At 42.1% G+C, this 23,357-nt stretch overlaps 2 protein-coding genes across 2 annotated transcripts; both read right to left on the bottom strand.

The window, feature by feature from the left end:
- Positions 1 to 488: 488 nt before the first annotated feature.
- Positions 489 to 3,738, bottom strand: LOC141611313 (LEAF RUST 10 DISEASE-RESISTANCE LOCUS RECEPTOR-LIKE PROTEIN KINASE-like 2.5). Its single transcript, XM_074429829.1, has 3 exons — positions 2,223 to 3,738; positions 1,904 to 1,948; positions 489 to 1,811 (listed from the first exon to the last, which is right to left on the bottom strand). The coding sequence occupies exons 1-3, from the start codon at positions 2,986 to 2,988 to the stop codon at positions 709 to 711; spliced, it is 1,914 nt and encodes a 637-aa protein (XP_074285930.1). The 5' UTR covers positions 2,989 to 3,738; the 3' UTR covers positions 489 to 708.
- A 401-nt stretch (positions 3,739 to 4,139) lies between these two features.
- On the bottom strand, positions 4,140 to 6,999 carry LOC141611312 (LEAF RUST 10 DISEASE-RESISTANCE LOCUS RECEPTOR-LIKE PROTEIN KINASE-like 2.4). Its single transcript, XM_074429828.1, has 3 exons — positions 5,754 to 6,999; positions 5,438 to 5,482; positions 4,140 to 5,348 (listed from the first exon to the last, which is right to left on the bottom strand). The coding sequence occupies exons 1-3, from the start codon at positions 6,595 to 6,597 to the stop codon at positions 4,246 to 4,248; spliced, it is 1,992 nt and encodes a 663-aa protein (XP_074285929.1). The 5' UTR covers positions 6,598 to 6,999; the 3' UTR covers positions 4,140 to 4,245.
- Between the last annotated feature and the right edge of the window lie 16,358 nt (positions 7,000 to 23,357).

The following is a 23,357-nucleotide window of genomic DNA, read 5'->3' as shown; positions in this document are numbered from 1 at the left end:
GCCCCTAACTCCTGCAATTAAACCCAATTCAATATTTTCAATCAATACTCAGCCAAGAAAGGGTGATGTCACTGATGTGGCGCCGAGAAATAACTAACTATAATTAGCTTGGTAAATTGTAGACTAAGATAATGGTCTCAACTTGAATTTCAAAGTCTGATTATTACAGATCATATCAATATAGAGTTCTGCAAAATTTAGTCGAACCGTCAAGCTTTCATGTATCTTAGTCATCTTCTTAGCAAAAGACTCAAAGAATGTACTTATACTTTCTTGATTATTCTTCTTCTGGACTCTAGACATGATAGTTTGACGGATTTGATTCGATAGTTTCTGTCATCTACCAATTATGGAAAGGATGCTTCAAACAAAAACAGGCAAGGTAGTAAAAAGAACAAACACTCTTCTGTTCTTCCTCTACTTCCTATTTCGGCACCAGTTCCGATAAAACCCCATAATCAGCTTGCCCGTCAAATCACACATAAAAGTAGCACAACTCAAACATTACCCGAATCTGAAATGACACAATCGAACCTACATTGGACCCAATTCGACTCAAAATGACTAACCTACGTACTGCCCTTGTGTCGGAAATATCAGTGATTATTCTGATAATTAGACATTTATAATTTTGAAATAAGGACAATTGACTTTCTAAAGTCCCATAATCTGCTAAAATAAGAAATATGTATGAATTTTCCGGCACTCTCAAATCTCAATGATGGTTTCAGTGAGAGTTTCAGAAGTAAGTTGTAGAGACAAACTTGGAGGATTAGAGAGATTTCGCTTGGGAGGCATCTCTACCGACTCAAGGGACCCTTGTAGCATATCTACTACCCGACTCATTGATGGTCGATCTGATGGATAAGTCTGAATGCACCATAAGCTCACTAAAATCATCTTTCTTTGTAACGCCTTCTCTTCACCATTCGTAGTTCCTTCAAACGGAGATTCATTCTCAAGTTCAAGTCGGTCGTATATCCATTGTGGAAAATACTGTTCACTGCTTCTTTGTAGATCAGCTGCCAGATTTTTCCGACCACAAACCATATCTAAAACCATCATCCCGAAGCTATAAACATCAGATTTGTGAGAAACTCCGCCTATAGTCCTGCAAAAGACTTCCGGAGCTATATAACCTATAGTCCCTCTTGTTTCTAGCATTGATATGGAACTTTCTCGTAAGGGACATAACCTGGCTAACCCAAAGTCCGATATCTTAGGGCAGAACTCATCATCCAGTAAAATGTTGTGAGGCTTGATGTCAAAATGTAAAATCCGAGCATTACAGCCTCGGTGCAAGTAGTCAAGTCCTCTTGCAATACCTAACGCGATATTAAGAAGTATTTCCCATGGCAAAGATTGATTACTAGCCCTTCCACCATGAAATGTGAACTTTTCAAGAGACCCATTCGGCATATATTCATATATCAACGCTCTTTTGTTACCCTCAAAGCAAAAACCTAAAAGCGTAACCACATTGACATGGTTAGTTCTGCTGATGCTAGCTACCTCGTTGAGGAAATCTTCTCCGTTTCCCTTGGATTGTTTTAAAACCTTCACTGCCACGAGACTTCCATTTGATAGCTTGCCTTTATACACAATAGCAAAACCACCTTCACCAAGTTTGTCTTTGAAACCATGAGTCATTTTCTTTATATTCGCGTATGTGTGCCTTGTTAAAGCCAAGGAACCATAAATTTGTAAGAAGGCGTCAACATTAGGGCATTTGGCCGCCTTTGATTTCCAGAAAATGCTAAATTTATTGGTTGATCTCCTTCTTCTGACACAGCACCCCAATCCTAAACAGACTGCACAAAATAAAATTTGTATCAGAAAAGTATTCGGTAAATCTCTGAAGGAATAGGGACATAGATGTTTCTTAAAATTAACTCTTCTTTACCTGATCCAACAATAATCGCGGGTCCAATAATAATGAGTCGTAATGCTGTAGCATAAATTAAAGGATGCAAAATCAGTATCTTTTACATATAGTAAGTATTAAGTAATAACAATATTACCTAAGTGCCTGCAAAGATTCTAGTCCACGGTAAGGTAGGAATCGAATATACTACAAGGATAATTAGTAAATCATACTCGCTATGTCCCAATCATTGGTTTATTTTTTAATTATTTGCGAGTATTCCACTATTTCTTTGAAGTTAAAATTAAAATCATCAATTCTACATATGCAGAAATCCTACAGGGTGAGAGGTACATACAGACAGCTGAAAATCCGGAGGCTTGACCCATGTAGCAATGAAAATCCGAAGGCTCAGATGAGCCACAGGCACCACCCGAATTATTACATTTGATACAATCTGATGAATACTCATAACTCACCTTAAATCCCTTCTCTAAGACTTGAGTAAGTGTACGACCCGTTTCTCCTTGGTTATAAAGATACAGCAGCTTCTTATCAACAGGGAACTCGAATGATCTACAAGATGCATATTCATTTCCAGCTGAAATGTTATTCAGGTAATAAGCCTCATTTATATCTACAGATGTGGAACAAGAAACTGCAGCATGAAGATTATTCAGTGATACGTTTTTTGGGCAATTGTAGACTAACGTAATTTTGTCATCAGTTGAGGTAAACTTGAAAAGCTCACTGAATCCCGTGATGTTGAAACTGCAAGGAATGTCTTGAAACACTTGGAGCTCAAGGGTAATGTTTAGCTGATCAAATTTGATGTTGGAAACATTGTAATTACCATACATTCCTCGGTCAATAACTAATTGAGCTCGGCCTCCTCCGTCTTCAGTGGGAAGGCATTGGAGCTGCAAGGATGGGTGGCCGCAATATTTAGGCCTATCATCTCCCCAAAATGGGTACCCAACTCCTGAAATGTTATTTCCACATGAAAATAATGCAGAAGCGCACCTATAATATCTATCATCAAAACCAGTTGAGCAACGCAATATAAGGAAGATAGAGAAGATGCTGATGGAAATGAATTGCAAGGAGGAGTTATAAGGAAACATTCCCGAAATAGAATAATTATAACTATTACCTGTATTATTATAACAACCACCCAACAACAACAACGACAATAACGATTATAGCAGCGAGACAACGTGATGGAAATAGGGGCTTAATGACCATTGGTTAAGCACTCACTCAATTAGTGGAGCACTACTCAAGTAGCTGCTGTAGTGGAGAGTGAATAGTTGAATGCCTTAATTCTGGCACCCAGACGTTTGAACATTCGGGTTCTTCAGCATATCTGGTATGATCATAAACCTGAAAAGATATTTCAGATGAACAGTAAGCCCAATATACAGAAAGTCAGTTGGGAGATTCTGCTGACTCTGTAGCCTCGAATGAATACATGCGTGCTCAAGTTGGGAGACTTAACCGTCCTGAGAATGGAAGGAAAAATTCAGCAACAGAAAAAAGACGTATTACTATCCATCAGTTTCAAGGTAGCATATATAAGAACCTAATAGTGAACCACGGTAGCATTCACAGTAGAGTCAGACAGTGCACCCTGAGGAAACATAATACTTAATTGGTTTCAGTGGCATGAAACAATTATCATTCCTGACTGCGGAAGGAGAATAACTTACAATGTTCTAACAGTTACAATGTAAGCTATTAGCTACTCGACTAGGTAGCACCAGAAACCCGGCAACTAAATTTAGCACTACAAAGTATGTAAGCCCTAGGCCTGACTCTAGTTGAGATAGACATTGAGGAAAAATGAAGTACAGGAGTACAGGACTTATGTCGTGTAATTAGATTGATAGAATTGAATAATTAGGAACTTCCTATACGATAGACCTAACAAAACAGACCCGATTATTTCATCATTGAAAAACATATCCGGTAATTTCTGTCAGCTGCCAATTACGGAAAAGAATGCTTCAAAGTTCAAACAAAAACAGGGAAGACAGTAGAAAGAACAAACATTATTAACACCCATCTGCTCGAGTCTTCTGTTCTTCTTCTACTTCCTATTTCAGCACCAGTTCCGATCAAATCCCGTAATCAGCTTGCCCGTCAAATCACACATAAAGATTACACACCAAATTCACATTAGCAGATCACATAAGAATTGACCCGGAACATTGAAGTAGCACAACTCAAACATTACCCGAATCCAAAATGACCCTTGTGTTGGAAATAACATTGATTATTCTGATAATTAGACATTTATAATTTCGAAAATAGGACAATTGACTTTCAAGTCCCATAATCTGCTATGTATACATAAGAACTGTATGAATTTTCCGCCACTCTCAAATCTCAATGATGGTTTCAGTGAGAGTTTCAGAAGTAAGTTGTAGAGACAAACTTGGAGGATTAGAGAGATTTCTCTTGGGAGGCATCACTATCGACTCAAGGGACCCTTGTAGCATATCCACTACCCGACTCATTGATGGTCGATCTGATGGATAAGTCTGAATGCACCATAAGCTCACTAAAATCATCTTTCTTTGTAACGCCTTTTCTTCACCATTCGTAGTTCCTTCAAATGGAGATTCATTCTCAACTTCAAGTCGGTCGTATATCCATTGTGGAAAATACAGCTCACTGCTTCTTTGCCGATCAGCTAACAAATTTTTCCGACCACAAACCATATCTAAAACCATCATCCCGAAGCTATAAACATCGGATTTGTGAGAAACACCGCCAATAGTCCTGCAAAAGACTTCTGGAGCTATATAACCTATAGTCCCTCTTGTTTCAAGCATTGATATAGAACTTTCTCGTAAGGGACATAACCTGGCTAGCCCAAAGTCTGATATCTTAGGGCAGAACTCATTATCCAGTAAAATGTTGTGAGGCTTGATGTCAAAATGTAAAATCCGAGCATTACAGCCTCGGTGCAAGTAGTCAAGCCCTCTTGCAATGCCCAACGCGATATTAAGAAGTGTTTCCCATGGTAAGGATTGATTGCTAGCACTTGCGCCATGAAATGTGAACTTTTCAAGAGACCCATTCGGCATATATTCATATATCAACGCTCTTTTGTTACCCTCAAAGCAAAAACCTAAAAGCGTAACCACATTGACATGGTTAGTTTTACTGATACTAGCTACCTCGTTGAGGAAATCTTCTCCGTTTCCCTTGGACTGTTTCAACACCTTCACTGCCACGAGACTTCCATTTGATAGCTTGCCTTTGTACACAATAGCAAAACCACCTTCACCAAGTCTGTCTTTGAAACCATGAGTCATTTTCTTTATATCTGCGTATGTGTGCCTTGTTAAAGCCAAGGAACCATAAATTTGTAAGAAGGCGTCAACATTTGGGCATTTTGCTGCCTTTGATTTCCAGAAAATGCTAAATTTACTGGTTGATCTCCTTCTTCTGACACAGCACCAGAATGCTAAACAGGCTGCACAAAATAAAATTTGTATCAAAGTATTCGGTAAGTCTATGAAGGAATAGAGACGGAGATGTATCTTAAAATTAACTCTTCTTTACCTGATCCGACAATAATTCCCAGTTCAATAATAATGACACCAAATGCTGTAGAAAAAAATAAAGGATGCAAAATCAGTATCTATACATATAAGAACAATATTACCTAAGTGCCTGCAAAGACTCCAGTCCATGGTGAGGTAGGAATCGAATATACTACAAGAATAATTAGTAAATGATACTCACTACATCCCAACCATTAGTTTATTTTTATTATTATTTGCGAGTATTCCAATATTTCTTTGAAGAACAACCAACCTGCAAATTAAAATCATCAATTCTACATATGCATAAATCCTACAGGGTAAGAGGCACGTACAGGGAGAAAAACCAGCAAGTGTACCCGTTTCTCCTTTGTTATAATACTTATAAGCTTGATCTGTGTAGCACTGAAATTTCGGAGGCTCAGATGAGTCTGAGCCACATGTTCCACCTGAATTATTACATTTGATACAGTCTGAGGAATACTCATAATTCACCTCAAATCCCTGCGCCAGGACTTGAGCAAGTGTACCCGTTTCTCCTTTGTTATAAAGATCCAGCAGCTTTTTATCAACGGGGAACTCGAATGATTTACAAGCTGCATATTCCTTTCCAGCTGAAATGTTATTCAGGTAATACGCCTGATTTACCGCTGCAGATGAGGAACATGGGACTGCAGCATGAAGATTTTTCAGTGAGATGTCTTTTGGGCAATTGTAGACTAATGTAATCTTGTCATCCCTTGAGGTAAACTTGAAGAGGTCGCTGAATCCCGTGATGTTGAAACTGCAAGGAATGTCTGGAACCCCTTGGAGCTCAAGGGTAATGTTTAGCTGATTAAGTTTCATGTTGGAAACATTGTAATTACCGTACATTCCTCTGTCAATAACTAGTTGAGCTCGGCCTCCGTCTTCAGTGGAAAGGCATTGGAGCTGCAAGGATGGGTGGCCGCAATATTTAGGCCTATCATCTCCCCAAAATGGGTACCCGACTGCTGAAAAGTTTTTTCCGCATGAAAATAATGCAGAAGTGCATGTTATATATTCATCACCAAAAACAGTTGAGCAGGGTAATATAAGAAAGATAGAGAAGATGCTGATGGAAATGAATTGCAGGGAGGAGTTATAAGGAAACATTCGGGGAAATCGGATAATTATACTAATAATTATTGTAATTACCATACATTCCTCTGACAATAACGATTATAGCAGCGACAACGAGAAAGATGATTATATATAGTATTTGTATTACTATATAACAAGTGTTCTTGTTATGGATCTGAATTCTGATCCATTCAATAGTCACTTTCTTAGCAAAACACTACAAATGCGTATACTTTTTCGCAGCCTAAGGTACCTTTCATTTGCAAATTTAGTCTTAAATGCTGATAATGTAGGGCAGTACAGGATTATGACATTCATTGATTATTCTTCTTCATCTAGACTCTAATTAGTGGTGGAGCATGGGCTAGCAGGGGCAGAGATCACTTGTCTCACTTTTATGTCTCATCTAGTATTTCATTCCCTTAAGATCTTGACACATCACATTTGAAATAATAAAAATGGTAATATTATATATCAAAGTGTTAATGTGTCATTACGAGAGGTAATGGGACATAAAATGGAACAGAGGATCTGCTCTGGGCCTTGGCCCCGCTGAAAATCGAAAATCTCAAAAAATTTAGTCAAGATTTCGGTTTATTTTTAAATTCGCTTATGGCATTACTTGTTCACCCTCTCAAAAATATACAGTGATAAATGTAAATTAGATAATGATATCCCGTTTTTACCAGTAATATCGAACTATAGTCATTAATCCGGTACCATGTCACCAGTCGCCCTTTTTTAGGCGAGTATTTGACTGAAAAAAGTGAATTGGGGTTGACGCGCATGTCAACTAGCGGGGTTAGTTAACAGTTATTTAAAGGCAAGGAACTAAATTGCACAAAGTCTCGTACCTTTGGGGTCTATTTGGAATTGGGGTTGACGCGCATGTCAACTAGTGGGGTTAGTTAACAGTTATTTAAAGGCAAGGAACTAAATTGCACAAAGTCTCGTACCTTTGGGGTCTATTTCGATTTTTTTAAGGGATATTCTACATGGTACCCATCAATTTTTCGACTTTTTACGTAGTACCCTTATACTTTTTAAAACATACATGGTACCCCTAATTATTGTTATTATCACTAAGTGTACCCCTAAACTTTATTTTCCATCAATTAAACTCAGTTTTAGGCGTTAAGTGATGACTTGGGCGCGTAACCAAGCTTCTCATTTATTATCCCCATGACATATGGACTCTATTAGGCTCAATATCCATCTCGATCCTAATATTTATTGATATATATGGGCTAAAAAGATTTTGACGGAAAATTTATTGATCCCATGCCAAATTATCACGTCCAAAGATGGATACACTATATCAATATCAACAATATCCGTTAAAAATATTTTATTAAAATTCAATAATTTTTTTGTCAACAACATCAAAGAAACTAAAAACTAAAAAAATATTGATTATAAAAATGTTACTCCATATTAAGTACGGACATTTTATGAACAATAAATAAATTTTTGTATTTAACACTAAGCAAATACGAAGTAATATATTATTGATCATTATAGACAATTTGATTTATCGAAGATCAATTACCTACAAAAGTTGTAGATTACTAATATATGGTATAAAACTCATATACCAATAGTATAAATTAGTAGACTATACAACAAGTTGTATACATCTGATTGTATATATTTGGAGCTTTATAATAAAGAATTTGAGCTTCTATGTATATTTTACGAGCTTTGTTAGAAAGAATCTGAGCGCATTTATAAAAATTTTAAACTCAATATATTATAATGAATTGAAACTCAAAAATAATACATATAAGTTCAATTAAATTTTAATTTGACTCCTAAAAAATTAAAATGTAACTCAAAAATTTTTAACAGCTCGAAAAGATTGCATATAAGCTCACTTAGATTATATTGGATGTAGCATGCTCATATACATCTGGATGTATAATCTTTTTTGCGCAATAAAATTTGTACTAAAAAAATATTTGTGAAATGAAATCAAAAATTATTATTACTGAACAAAAAATAAACTTTGACTCTTTGAGACATACCTACATAGTTAGATATATAGATCTCTTTTTCTATATTAGATTACTCGATTTCACCAACTAAATAAAAATCATAATGGGGAAGATGGTTATGAATTTGAGTTTTGGTAATCGGATTAGAAAGCGAGGTGAGTTGAGTTGGTTGATAAGCTTTAGGATTTTAGATTATGAATTTGTAGCTTTATGGAAATGAGCGAGGGAAAAAATGGATATGGAAAAGAAAAAGACATGGAAAAATCCAACTGATACAAATCAATGTAAAAATCTGAAAGGAGGAGTTATGTAGGATCAAATTATCTTTTAAAAATATTTCCGATATAAAAAGGTAAACAATTGAATGAGGCCCTATAAATAGAATAGGTAAACAAAGGATCGGGATGAAGAAGTAATAAATAAATATTTTGATAATAATAAATTGAAAAGGCAAACCATTCTAACGAAGGTATCTACCATTCAATAGTCAAGCTTAGATGTTTCTCAGTCACCTTCTTACCATTCTAACGAAGGTATCTTTCATTTGAAATTTAGTCTTAAATGCTGATAATGTAAGCCAGTAGCAGGATTATGACATTCATTGATTATTCTTCATCTAGACGTGAATCAGTGGTTGCGCGAGGGGGGCTAGCATGGGCCCTTGCATTCGCTGAAAACGGTAACTTTGAATTTTTTAGTTAAAATTTCGAGTTTTTTTCAAATTTCCTGTTATTCACATGTATAGTGTAAATTAGATAGACGATGATATCCTGTTTTTCACAAGTACAGTGTAAATTAGATGATGGTATCCGGTATCCTGGCGAGTATTTGAGTGAAAAAATGAATTGGGGTTAACGCACACTTCAACTAGTGGGTTAGTTAACACTTATTTAAAGGCAAGGGGCTAAATTGCACAAAATCTTATACGGAATACCTTTCTCTTTTGAGGTCTAATTTGGATTTATTTAATTTTCTCTTTTGAGGTCTATTTGGATTTTTCTCCTTTTTAATGGGGACTAAAATATTAATCAAAGGTAGGCAAAATAAAAAATTGGAAGAAAACATTTGTAATTTGCCTAGCAGTGATCATTGTTGGTTGCATCTTATGCACAAAGCGCACCTACTATGCGCAAGTGCCTTATCGAGCCTTGAGCTCAAGCGTGTAGTCTTTCTCATGTTAGTATCTTTGTGACCGAAATCATGAACAGGGAGCACAGCCAGAGTGCAACCCATGCAGTTCAAAGATGAGTCCTAAGCACATAGTAATGGACATGCCACATTGGAACGTTAAGCTGTTGGTCTTTCTTATAGACTGCCCACAAAAAAAAACATTTTCTAAAACATAGAGTAATGAATGAGACAGTCATCCCAAGTTCACATCACTTTCATACATGTTCAGGTTTCGGTGCATACTCATTATCACTCTTAAACAATTACTTCACCTGCGCACTGGTGGCACGACTCCCCTACTAGCAGGAACAGGGCCACTACGGCTAGCTGTAGTCTGCAAAAAGTTCTTCATAGTTATGAAGTCAAATAACCAACTCTGGTTCCTTTCTTGATAATCTCTAAATCACGTGATTAGTATTTGTAATCTGCTTATATGTATTTTTTTTACATGCAGGTAGTAGATATAGATTATGTAATTGAACAAACCAATATGGAAGATGTTGTGCATTCATTAACTAGTTTGATTTACCTTGCTAAGACAAATCCGTCTTATTTCAAGATTCCGACAGATTTGCAATATGTGATTAGTCTTAACAATTGTTTGGTTTGAAACGTGAGGTAGAATATTCGATTGTTACCCTACAAAGTAATTAAATACAATGAAAAATGATTATACATATGACTTGAGGCAACATGTTACATCATCATGTTTAGAATGTTATGTAGATTATAACTGCAATACAACTCAAATTTACAAGATAATCCACAAAAATGAATTTAAGTTTGCATCATTTGTCATTAACATAAGAATTTCCACGTAAATAAAACTATGTGTTCCTTCTTTGTTTATAATGTCATCACATTAAGTACACGTCGACTTACTAACAAAAAAAAGTACATTTTGACTTCACAATCCACTCTGAACAAACATATGCATGAATAAGTTAATTAACTACCTATTTCTAAAACTAAATTCTTTCATATTTTAAATCTTACCACAACATGTGTGAATCATTTTACATTTTATCTTAAAATCTTTTATTTATCGTTGAAAAAAAAATTGGTCTCCATTTTCCTTCCCCTTCATTAAATTTTCGTATCAGAACAAAGTTTTAAGGAAGCGTCTTGATAAAACCCGTGCATTACACGGGTCACAAAACTAGTTTTCATTTATTTACCCTTGACTAAAAAACTTCAGATCTATTTTTCTCTACCTTCTCTATTGTAAATTTCTTAACCTCCTTCAAATTCTTAATTCATTAGTCCATTATTAATAACTAGTTTTGGAACCCGTGAAATCACGGGATCGTTAATAATTTATTGTTTTAATCAGCTTAAAATTATGGACTATAAATGTTTATCTTCCAACAAATATTTAGACGTTATTTTAAGTTCTATTTATTGAATGAATTAGAGTGTTTAGACCGACAAAATAAAATCTCAAAGGTGTTTAAGGTAGACAAGTAGAGATATTGTGATAACACAAGAGATGATAATCGTAGACAAAAATATGGCAATGTGTATAGGTAGTATAAATGAGGAGGGAAGCCAAAAATTCATCATTTAAGAAAAAAGTGATATGCTAAATAAGTAGTGATGGGGCATATTCTGCACCCGCTGACCAAGTCAACATATTGACCAAGGTCAAAGCTAAAAGACAACAAGTCAAAAGAAAAACGGCCTAACCGACAAAGCCTGTCGGCCTGTCACTTGGGTCTCGGCTCGGCAACTAGCCGGCCGAGAGGCATATCCGTGTACTCGCATCCAGTCCCCTCGGCATGGAGTCAACCAGGCCTGCCGGCCTGTCATGGGTCCCTCGGCCGAGGGTAAGACAGTCTTTCCACCTGCTACGCCACTTGGCCACTACGTGACAAAAGGTGAAAATCTATAAATACTCCACATCTCTCATTAAGAAACAAACTGGAAATCTAATATCAAATTCCCTTATCTCTCTACAATATATTTTGCCAAGTTAAACATACAACTTATCTCTCTAAGTTTACTGACTTGAGCGTCGGAGTGAGTACGCTTGGCCCCAAGCCGAGCCCTCAGTTTGTTCATCTTTACAGGAAAGAGTGAAAGGAAGAGACGAGCAACGGCATCATTCTACAAGCTCAAGTGGTCACAATCCTGCTCCGGAATTACACCCGGAACAATTGGCGCCGTCTGTGGGAAATACGTACTAAAAGCTAGTCACTTACATTTAAAAAAAAAAAAAAAAATCATTCAGCGAGCTAAGGAGATGTCAAAGCAACAAGAAACTGTGAGTGAAGGAACTGCATTCTTCCAGGATGACACGTTCCGTAATTTTGAGATCGGGCAGTCCCTTACCGGCCGAGTCTCTGACACGGCCTATGGGATGCCAAAAGAGCCAGAAACACCGCTGCCTACCGACCAAGTCACTGTCATGGGACATGTGGTCGATGCGGCCAAATTAAAGATATTCCTGGACCTGATGGGTAGTACGCCGATTACCCCTGTCACGACGACGGGGGGCGGGCGCATCCACAGTGACCAGGGCCCATAAAGTGACTCCGAGCAACTTGTCGGAGTGATACAAGGAGTGGGCGTGCTAAAACGCCGGCAGAGCCCGTGGTGCCGGTGGCGGCACCGAGTCCTTCCCCTACTCGCGGGGGGACGGCGTCGCCGCGGCAACAACGAGGCCGACCGAAGGAATGAAAGAAGTCCGACTCACCAAAGTCGGACAACAAGCCCTTCCCGCCGGAGGGAGAGAAGCCGGACTAAGGTTGCGAGGAGCCGATCGCCGCGTGTCATTCGACACGTGGTCGACTGACCCCTCGCACCTATGTCCTCGAGATCCCCGTGCCGACTAAGCCGAAGCGCCGCCCTTATCATACAAAGGGGATAGCGACCCAACCGACCATGCCGAGGCTTTCGAGTCGTACATGTCGGTATGGGAGCAACTTGATGAGGTGTGGTGCCGAGTCTTCCCAACGACCCTGCATGGGATGGCTCGGAGTTGGTACAAGGGGCTACCTAATGGCTCGGTATCTTGTTATGCCGACCGAGAGACAATTTCATAGCCAAAGTATGCTTGCAACAAGAGAAGGGTCGTGGAAACATCGATCTCCTAACTATCCGACAGGGGAGGACGAGTCCCTCCGGCTACGTGAAGAGATTCGACGCCAAGGTTCAGCAGATCCGTGAGTGAACACCGAATCGGCGGCCTTCGCGGCGATGAAAGGCCTCTCGAAAAGCGAGTTCAAAAACAAGGCGATCAAGTGCGAAGACCTCAACTTAGACTCCGCCGGAAAGATGGCCAACCGAGCCGTAAAGGTGGAAGACTATCACAAAACCTGGGTAGGCCACGGTGGTGGGCGGGCACCCAGAGAGGAAGAGCCGGGACAACATAGATGAAGGTCATTTGTGACGGGAATAGATCACGGCCTGAGAGACCTAATAGGAAACAGCACTCGGCGGGCGCCAGGGGGAGTTCGGGACCATACTACCAGAAGCGGTACAGTAGTCTCACCCCCTGGTCGCCTCTCCAGTCGAGATCTTTACCCTAAGCAAGAATGTTGGACAGAAGTGGGCAAGACCCCCCAAGGCGAGGGGGGGCGGTGACACAAGCCAATTTTGCGAGTACCACGGCCACACCGGCCACAAAACTGACAACTGTCGACATCTAAGGAACGTCATCGAAGAGCTAATCCGAAAAGGGAGCCTCAGCAAGTATGTAGCTGGAGGCCCAGGAACAAGCGCCGACGGGGCGAATAGAAAATCAGTTTTCCAACGGATGGGAGTAATCCAGGTTGTCATCGGGGGAAACGAGAACGGTGGGTCAGCTAATGGGCACAAACGACACCTAAATGAGTTATACCAAGCCATCAACTTTGTGCCTAAAACAGCGATCCCCGCTTCTGCCATCCCCGATATAACCATTGGAAGGAAGGACTACGAGGGAGTCGTCGCCCCGCACAGCGACCCGCTTGTAGTCCACCTGGATATAGCCAACCACCTGGTCAAAAGGTGCCTGATTGACACAGGCGCCTACACGAACATCATGTTCATGGAGTGCTTTCTTAATCTCGGTCTGAAAATTGGAGACCTGAGCCCCTGCATTAACCCACTATACAGCTTCTCTGGGGCCGGCCTGGTACCCCTGGGGTAAATCAGACTACCGGTAATGTTCGGCCAAGCGGATGCGGCTAAAAATGTTTTATCTGAGTTCGTGGTTATCGATGGTTCGTCTGCCTACAATGTTCTCATAGGCCGGGTCACTTTGAGTGAGGCCGATGCAGTGATGTCCATCCGGGCCCTGACATTGATGTACGTCTCGGACCGGGGGGAAGCACAAAAGCTCGTCTCAAAGGACGAGAGAGATGAAATAGTCAATATCCAAGTGTCTGCCAGGGGGTGCAACATGCAATCCCTCAAAGTGGCGAAGAAATCGGAGAAAGGGAAGAGTCCATCCTTGCAGCAGGAGTGCGAACCGATGAATACTAATGTCGGCATGGTCGAAGGAGCCGAGACCGAGGAAGTGTAAATTGACCCAGGGCGCACCGTAACTGTTGGTGTCGACCTGGAGCCAAAATTCAGAGCTGATCTCCTAGACCTACTGAGGAAGAACAAAGATGTCTTCTCATACTCAGCTGTCGAGATGTGAGGCGTGAGCCGAGAGGTGATCGTTCACAAGCTGAACGTACTCTCCACCGCTCGGCCGGTCAAGCAGAAGATGAGGAACTCCTCGGCCGAGAAGGATGAGGCCATCAAAGTTGAAGTAGACAAATTATTAGTGGCGGGCTTTATCACGCCTTGTACTTACCCCGAGTGGCTAGCAAATGTTGTAATGGTGAGGAAATCGTCAGGGGCGTGGAGGATGTGAGTTGATTTTACCAATCTTAATAAAGCGTGCCCTAAAGATTGCTATCCCTTGCCTCGAATAGATAGTTTAATTGACGCCACGGCAGGCTACACTATGCTAAGCCTGCTAGACGCCTTCTCAGGGTATCATCAGGTATTTATGGCCGAGGAAGATATGCCTAAATGTGCATTCATCACCATTCACGACACATTCATGTATAAAATGATGCCGTTCGGTTTGAAGAACGCTGGCGCAACTTACACTAGGTTGGTGGACAAAGTGTTCCAAAATCAAAAAGGGCGAAACATCGAGGCTTACGTCGACGATGATATTGTAAAAAGTAAGTCTGACAGCGAGCACTTAGCCGATTTAGGCGAGACATTTTGTTTACTAAGGAAATATAAAATGAAGCTTAACCCAAAGAAATGTAAATTCGGTGTCCGGGCCGGCAAGTTCCTCGGCGTGCTTGTCAGCGCCAGGGGAATTGATGCCAATCCGGAGAAAGTCCAAGCAATACTAGACCTACCGGAGCCGAGAAATCGAAAAGAGGTTATGACGCTGACCGGAAGGATGGCGGCTCTCGCCCGCTTCATCTCTCGGTCGGCCGACAAGAGCACTCCGTTCTTTAAAGTCTTTGAAGGGGAATAAAAACTTTAGTCGGGGGGAGGAACAGAGCACGGCTTTCGGCGGCGAAAGCCCACCTTCGACTCGCCGAGGCCCTGTCCAGGCCGACGCTGGGGAGACGCTATATCTATACTTAGCGATTACCTCGGCCACGGTCGGTCTGCCGTAATCGTCGGGAAGAAAATAAGCAGCAATACCCAATTTACTTTATCAGCCATACACTGCTGGCCGCCGAAAGAAATTACCCACTAATCGAAAAGGCAGCCCTCGCCATCGTCGTTGCCGCAAGGAAGCTGAAACCCTACTTCGACGCACATCCCGTGACGGTCTTAACCGACCAGCCATTGGAGAAAGCATTAGAAAAATTCGAAAAATCCGGCAGACTTATCAAATGGGCAGTGGAGCTCTCCGGCTTTGGCATTCAGTACAAGCCGAGGCCTTCAATAAAGGGGCAAGCGCTTGCAGACTTCCTGGCCGAGTGCACATATCAAGAAGAATCACATCCCGACGTGTGTGAAGTGTATACCGACGGGTCCTCCACGGCGAACAGCTCAGGAACCGGCATCCTTATCATCAGCCCTAATGGAAACGAGTTTGAGTACGCCTTGAAGTTTACCTTCTCGGCCTCAAATAACGAATCCGAATATAAGGCGGTGATAACTGGAGTCGAGTTAGCTAGAGCTGCCGGGGCGGAGCATATTGTGTTGAAAACAGACTCGCTCTTAGTGACTAATCAAATCCGAGGAGAGTATGAGACTCGAGACGATGGGATGGTAAGGTACCTGGAGAGGGTAAAAGCTGACACCTCAAAATTGAAATCTTTCCAAATACAGTGCATCCCCAGGTCTGAGAACAACCGAGCCGACGTTCTCTCAAAACTTGTCAGTTCAAGCATCAAAAATGTCAGTCGAACCGTGCTAGTGGATATCAGAAATGCTAAAAGCATCACTGAGACCGTCGGCATGGTGGGCGACATCGAAGCCGAGACGACGTGGATGACTCCGATAACGAAATACAAGCTGACAAAAGAGTTGCCGGAGGACCGCAGTCTGTCTCAGAAGATAAGAAGGATCGCTTCAAGGTACTTAGTGTTCGAAGGAGAATTGTACAGAAGGTCCGTAATAAGACCACTCTTGAAATGTGTCGGCTCAGCCGACGCGGAGCTTATACTGACAGAGATTCACGAAGGCATCTGCGGACATCACATGGGGGCGAGAACGCTAGCCCACAAAGCTCTCCGAGCCGGCTACTTCTGGCCTACCATGCTGAAAGATTCCAGGGCAAAAACTAAGAAGTGCAAGAATTGTCAGATGTATGCTCCGGTAATACATGCACATTCCCGAGACCTGCAGCCAGTACTTAGTCCCCTACCATTTGCACAGTGGGGGATGGATTTATTAGGACCATTTCCGACGGCCTCCGGAGGAAGGAAGTACCTGATTGTCGTCGTTGACTACTTCACCAAATGGGTCGAGGCTGTCGCGGTACCTGCCAAGACCACGGCGGCCGTAAGAAAGGTGATTTGGGAGAACATCATAACTCGTTTTGGGTTACCCCAAGTCATTGTATTTGACCACGGCCGAGAATTTTGGAGCGACATGGTGATGAATTGGTTGGAAGAGCTCGGTATCAAATTTGCATACTCCTCCGTCCGCCACCCTCGAGCAACGGGCGGCGGAGGCGGCTAATAAAACAATACCGAACGGGTTGAAGAAGAAGGTTGAAGATCTAAAGGGAAGATGGGTTGATGAACTACCCGGCGTCCTGTGGTCCCTTCGAACCACGGAGAAAGAAGCAAGTGGTGCATCCATTCCACCTAGTCTATGGGTCCGAGGCCGTCCCGCTAATTGAAGCGGCGGTGCCGGCATTGAACGCAAACCTTTTGATCGAAAATGAAGAAGGCCCGAGAGCCTCCTAGACACTGGTCGAAGAAAGTCGAGATACGGCATGGCTCAACTTGGCAGTATATCAAAACCGAATGAGAAGAGCCTACAACCGTAGGGTCCACAAAAGGGACTTGAGAGTAGGAGATCTAGTCCTGAGAAATTCGGCCGCAACCAACAAAGGAAACATCCATGGCAAGATGACGGCCAACTGGGAGGGACCCTACAGGGTGGTTGAAGAAATGGGGCCGGGGACATACCGGCTGACAGACATAGAGGGTGTGCCTCTAATGAGCCATTGGAACACAGACAACCTTAGGAAGTATTTTGTATAGCGGCGGAGGTGTCCGAGACCGTTGTGGGCACCCCAACGCGTGACTATATCTTATGAAGAGTGATCCAAGTTTTCCATCGAAATGCTTGTCCCCTCCGTAGTCGTACCAAAGTAGACGCCACGGCCAAAGCCGGCAAATCACTACAAATGCGATTGATACTGCGAAAGCGACCAACATGCTTAAGAACGTATAAGTACTGATTGAGAACGAATCTGATCGCCTTGCCCGGCCAATCCGGGAGTGGCAAAGGAAGCGATCAATATGTCTATAGATACGAATGCAATCGAGCCGTAACCTCGATTGCCTCGATCAAAGCCGGGAGTGACGGGGAAACGACCGATATGCTAACATGTTTACAACAGCAGTCGGGATGCGCAAATCTGGCCGCCTCGGCATGACCGAGAGTGGAGGAGGAAGCGACCGACATGCCAACATGTTGCTGAGCAAATTGGAAAACGTGAATCTTGCTACCTCGGCCTGTTCAGGTGCAGCATAGGACACGACCAATATGCTAAAAACGTTTAAGTACAGTTGAGATACGCAATCTAATTGCCTCGGCCAAGCCGAAGTTAAAACGAAAAAGCGCTCAATATGTTTAAAAACGTAAGAAGACAACTGAATGGAGGATGAGATCAAAGCCTCGGCCAAGCCGAAGGCAAATAAACAAACTTCATTAAAAATGTTTACAAGTGAGACAAAATAAAGTCGACGGCCGTGCCCATAGGGGTAGCCTAAGCTCAACCTACCAAAGTTTAACAAAAAAAAAGAGAAGGAACAACAAAAATTACAACATTCAGACATGAAGCGCCAAAAGGATGGCAGGGAGGAAAGGCTCAAAAATTGGCCCTCGAACAGCTGAAACTGTCCGAAAGGCCAGGTGAGTCTGGTGACGACCGCCCGTCTCCCTATGCTTGTCGCCGCTCGCCACCGGCAGCAGCAGCAGCATCATCGTCGGTGGGCGGCCCAGAGGACGACTTGGCAGCTTCGCGTGCCCTTGCCCTCTCAGCCTCCTCTCTAGCCTCCTTCACCTTAGCATCATGGCCGCCTTGGCCGCTGCTTCCTGAGCAGCCTTCGCCTCTGCCGCGGCCTTGGCCTCCTCAACAGCCGCCTTCTCATCCAGAAGTTTGTCAAAATCTTGCCACGGAAAAGTGCCTTCAGAAAGGAGGGCCTTAATCGCATCCCTTGTAGCATCTTGACTTGGTCCCTGCACGGCACACATTTCGGGGATGATGACGGTTTTGACATCTCAATATCCTTCTCCCTCTGAGCAAGGATAGCCTTTGTGCCCTTATGTTCCTTCGCCTCGGCCAAATGCAGGGTCTTCCATCTTTCCCTCTGCTCAACCATGGCCTTATAACCACCCTCAAGCTTGTTTCTCTCCTCCCGCAGCTTAGCGGCATCAGCCAATGCGGAATCAACCTTAGCTCTCTCGGCCAGGACCACCTTCTCAGCGTCCTCCTTAAGCTTTCGCTCGCGAGAAGTCCTTCATGGTGGCCAGGAAGTCCGCTTCGTCTTCTCGGCCTCCTCCCTAGAAGCGGCAAGCTCAAGCCTAAGCCGTTCGAGCGTAGGGGCGATTTGAGCCACGAGCTTTTCTTGCTCGATAAGATGAGTGCCGTGCAACTTGACCCACTTCACCAGCCTTTTGGCCAACCTTATGCCGTCCGCCCCGAGCTGAACGGAGGAAACCTTCTCGGACGAGGAGTCGGCGGCGACATTTTTGTCGCCCGTCCGCACTGTCGCTTCTCCAATTGTCGTTCGGTGAGAACAACGTGGCGGCGACGGCCGATCTATAAAAAACCCGGACAAAGCGTCCATGTCAACATTCATCGACATATCGAAAGCTTTGTCATCGGGAATGCATAAGGAACCCGCTAAATCCGAGCCATGGGTTAGATCCGTACCAGTCTTAGCCTTCTTGGATTGAGGGAGGGTGACCCCACCTCTTTTCTGCCTCGTACAGCAGCGGCGGCGTTGTTTCTTTCCTCTTACCAGAGGGAGGAGGACCCTCCAGAACGGTGAGGTCCTCGTCAACATTGACGACCTCCTTATCTTTTTGGACTCTGGGGATTGGAGATCGAGTTGGAGTTGACGTCGTAGCCGCCGAAGACGTTGTTTTTGGTCTCGGCGCGCACGTTACCGCAATCAATCTCGCTTGAGTCGCCCCACGTCCATTGCTTTGCGCCTGCTCCATGAGTTCGTGCGGGGCCGCTTGCGATCGCGGCGCGGCCTTAGGGTGCGATTCAACAACTCTCCTATCCTGGTCAAGTCCCAACTTGCTTAGGATGGAGACAGAGAGATCCCGGCCAAATCGATCTGCAAGAAACAAAGCAAGAGTTAAGCGAAAGAAGTAAACCGAGGCTCAAAGATCGAAGCATAAAAGCAAAGGAGGGCCTCATACCGACCCCACTCACCCTGGCTGAGGGCCGGTATGAGGCCGGCGTGGCAAAGCGGCTCGTCTTGAAGGACGATCTGCGTCGGAGGCATCCATCCCTTCGGCGTGCCATCCTTCTCAGCCTCGAACATGCTCATTGCCCGCACTTCGCCGTCGTTAAGATAAACCTTCTTGGCGTCCATCTTAATCTTATTACGGGAGACATATCTTTCATGCTCCCCCTGACTCTCACAGCGCAAATTGACGCGGCGCTGGAAGGACCGGGGCAGTGGATAGTCCTCCGGAACCTCGACATATACCCACCGCCCCTTCCGGTCTTTGCGGGATGTCGGCTTGGAGCGGTCACATAACCCGGCTCGTCTCGCACGTTGTACTGTACCACCCCATGACGCCTTGGGTAGACAGTAGAAGATGGTGGAGCCGGCGGAAAAGGTTCACCGTTGGGGCCACCCCTTAAAAGACAAAACCATACGAAGCCAATAATCGTCCTAATGGCCAACGGGTGCAGTTGTGCCACGGCGACATTCATGGCTTTGATTATGGCCGAGACGTGTTCATTAAGAGGAAAACGGAGCCCATACTCCAGATGCCTAATATACACGCCTATACAGCCTTCGGGAGGGCAACAGATGCTGATCACCCTCGGGGACAATAATTCTATACCCCCTGCCGAAATTGTAGTGGTCTTCGAAAAGTTCAGGCCCGGAGACAGAAGCGAACTTGTTCGTCCAAACGCGATCAGGTTTAATCGAGCAGGCTTCGCCGTGCCACAAGTAATGCGGCCTCTCTGAGTCAGATTGGGTCGCTTCCTCCTCATCATCATCAAAATACTCGAGATATTTCTCGTCGATTTCAGGAGAAGGCGACTTGCGACCCCCGAACCCTACCGGGGTGACAACCAGTGGCTCCTGTTCATCGGGACGCGGCGGTTCGCCCCCTGGGGTTGAGGTACTAGCCGGAGCGTCAACAGCAGACATGGTGGCAAACGAATACTTAACAAATAAAAGTTGGGGAAGAATTTGTTTTTACCTTGAAAGAAAGTGTTACTCCGAGTAACGCTTCAAAAATTAGAGAGAGAAAACTCTTCGAAAACTAGAGAGAGGAAATTTTTTAAGAAAAGAAGTTTGACAAACAAAATGAGGGGCACACTGCTCTATTTATAGAGCAAAGCCCATTCAGTGGACCAATCAGAGCAAAGCCCATGAAGCGTCCACCAATCAATACCAGGCCACGTGTCAAGCATGCAGCCACGGAATGTCAATCGACATACAGTGACCTATCTTCTTCGACACGCTCCTTGGTATCTACTTGCCAACGGCCAGCTGATCAACCAGGCTTGGCAGCACCGGCCGGGGGCAATCAAAAGCACACGGCACTCCCAACCTTGGTCTCGGCCAGTGCCATTTTCTTTTCCACATTCGATGTCCATTACACAACAATGTGGAGGGGGGATATGGTACGGCCTGAACAGGACCAAGCCGAGGAAGAAGTTCGACATGCGCAGAATACGCTCAACACGCATCGAAGGTCCATACCACGACATAGACTACGCTGGGGGCAAATTGATGGGGCATATTCTGCACCCGCTGACCAAGTCAACATATTGACCAAGGTCAAAGCTAAAAGACAACAAGTCAAAAGAAAAACGGCCTAACCGACAAAGCATGTCGGCCTGTCACTTGGGTCTCGGCTCGGCAACTAGCCGGCCGAGAGGCATATCCGTGTACTCGCATCCAGTCCCCTCGACATGGAGTCAACCAGGCCTGCCGGCCTGTCAAGGGTCCCTCGGCCGAGGGTAAGACGGTCTTTCCACCTGCTACGCCACTTGGCCACTACGTGACAAAAGGTGAAAGTCTATAAATAATCCAAATCTCTCATTAAAAAACAAACTGGAAATCTAATATCAAATTCCCTTATCTCTCTACAATATATTTTGCCAAGTTAAACATACAACTTATCTCTCTAAGTTTACTGACTTGAGCGTCGGAGTGAGTACGCTTGGCCCCAAGCCGAGCCCTCAGTTTGTTCATCTTTACAGGAAAAAGTGAAAGGAAGAGACGAGCAACGGCATCATTCTACAAGCTCAAGTGGTCACAATCCTGCTCCGGAATTACACCCGGAACAAGTAGAATGTATTAATTATTAATAGGTATAAAGATGAGAGGAAACAAAAAGTTTATTACATTTACATTTTTTTGTCACATTAAAATTTGTCATTTTAGGTACCATTTAATTAAATTGTATAGATTTATTTATAGATGAGTGAATGAAATCAATGTCATGTAATTATAAATTGATAATCCACGTCACATTAAAATTTCCATGTTACATTGAATTAAATTTGTCATTTTAAGTACCCATTTAATTAGATTGTATAGATTATAGATGGGGTTTTAGGGCCCGCCGTATGAAATTTCATAGTGAAAAGAGTTGCATATTTAACTAACAAAAAGTTGTTTAAGGTAATATTTTTAAATTATGTGAGTATGTATCATACTCATGCAATTTGAAAACACAAAAATAATAAAAAAAAATAAGATTCTAATTAATTTAATATACAATAAAGAAAAAAAGGTAAAAAAAATATTCTAGTTATCTATGTAAACTTTACATACCAATTTTTGGAATAAAATGGAAATTTTGATTGTTATATAATAGTGAGGAGAAAGCAAAAAGATCATCATTAAATAAAAGTAATAAAGTTAAATAAATAGGGTAAATTGATGACTAAAGTGATGAGAGATAGATAAAAAGTTTGAATCAATTCTTTTTTAATTTATTTTGTATGTTTGAGACTTTATATTTTTAAATTCTTTTTACTAATAAGCATGTGACACATGATAATAAAAAATGATTTTTTTTTTATCACACATGGCTTAGTGAGATGACTTAGTGAAATATTTAGTCTTGTCTTTTTATAATATTGTACTTTACATACCAATTTTTTGAATAACATGGAAATTATGATTATTGTTATATAATGGTGAGAGGAAAGCAAAAAGATCATCATTAAGAAGATAATAAAGTTAAATAAATAGGGTAAATTGATAACCAAAGTTATGGGAGGGAGATAAAAGGTTTGCATCAATTTTTTTTTTTTTTTTTTGTGTTTGCAACTTATATTTTAATTTTTTTTTTTAAATTTATGAATGAGGTGAAATATAAGGATTTGTTTGTCATGTTGAACTCAAAGCTGGTAAGAATAGAAACTATACATATATGAAAATTAAAGGGTTAAACAAATATAAAAAATGGAAAAATAAAACAATAGGCGAAAATAGTAACTTACAACATAACAATAAAGCGTTCATATCAAAGAAGATCATGACATTTAATCCTATAAAAAACAACAAAATAAAGAGGTTAGACTTAATTTACTAATAGAAATGTTAAAAAAACCATAAAAAAAAAAATCAATACCAAGATATACACAAAAGATATGTAATTTCACTTGAAGAGATGAAATATATATAGAAAAAAAAATCGATGTTGCTTTTTCACATACGGACTTTACTCTTTTACATACTTTTTTCATAAAATTTCCATACTCTATCCTTTTCCTAAATCTAAACAAATTACGTAAATTTTTATGTACCATTTTTCCTAAAATTAAAA

The sequence above is a fragment of the Silene latifolia genome, chromosome 11 (assembly GCF_048544455.1).
Source record: "Silene latifolia isolate original U9 population chromosome 11, ASM4854445v1, whole genome shotgun sequence".
Classification (NCBI taxonomy): domain Eukaryota; kingdom Viridiplantae; phylum Streptophyta; class Magnoliopsida; order Caryophyllales; family Caryophyllaceae; genus Silene; species Silene latifolia.
This window is presented reverse-complemented; position numbering and strand designations above follow the sequence as displayed.

Coding starts and splice junctions, on each gene's coding strand:
- LOC141611313 (XM_074429829.1), bottom strand. CDS start 2,988: ATGTTTCCTTATAACTCCTCCTTGCAATTCATTTCCATCAGCATCTTC. Junction 1,949..2,222: donor CTCCGGATTTTCAGCTGTCT/GTATGTACCTCT, acceptor TTTATGCTACAG/CATTACGACTCATTATTATT. Junction 1,812..1,903: donor CGCGATTATTGTTGGATCAG/GTAAAGAAGAGT, acceptor TATTTTGTGCAG/TCTGTTTAGGATTGGGGTGC.
- LOC141611312 (XM_074429828.1), bottom strand. CDS start 6,597: ATGGTAATTACAATAATTATTAGTATAATTATCCGATTTCCCCGAATG. Junction 5,483..5,753: donor ACTTGCTGGTTTTTCTCCCT/GTACGTGCCTCT, acceptor TTTTTTCTACAG/CATTTGGTGTCATTATTATT. Junction 5,349..5,437: donor GGGAATTATTGTCGGATCAG/GTAAAGAAGAGT, acceptor TATTTTGTGCAG/CCTGTTTAGCATTCTGGTGC.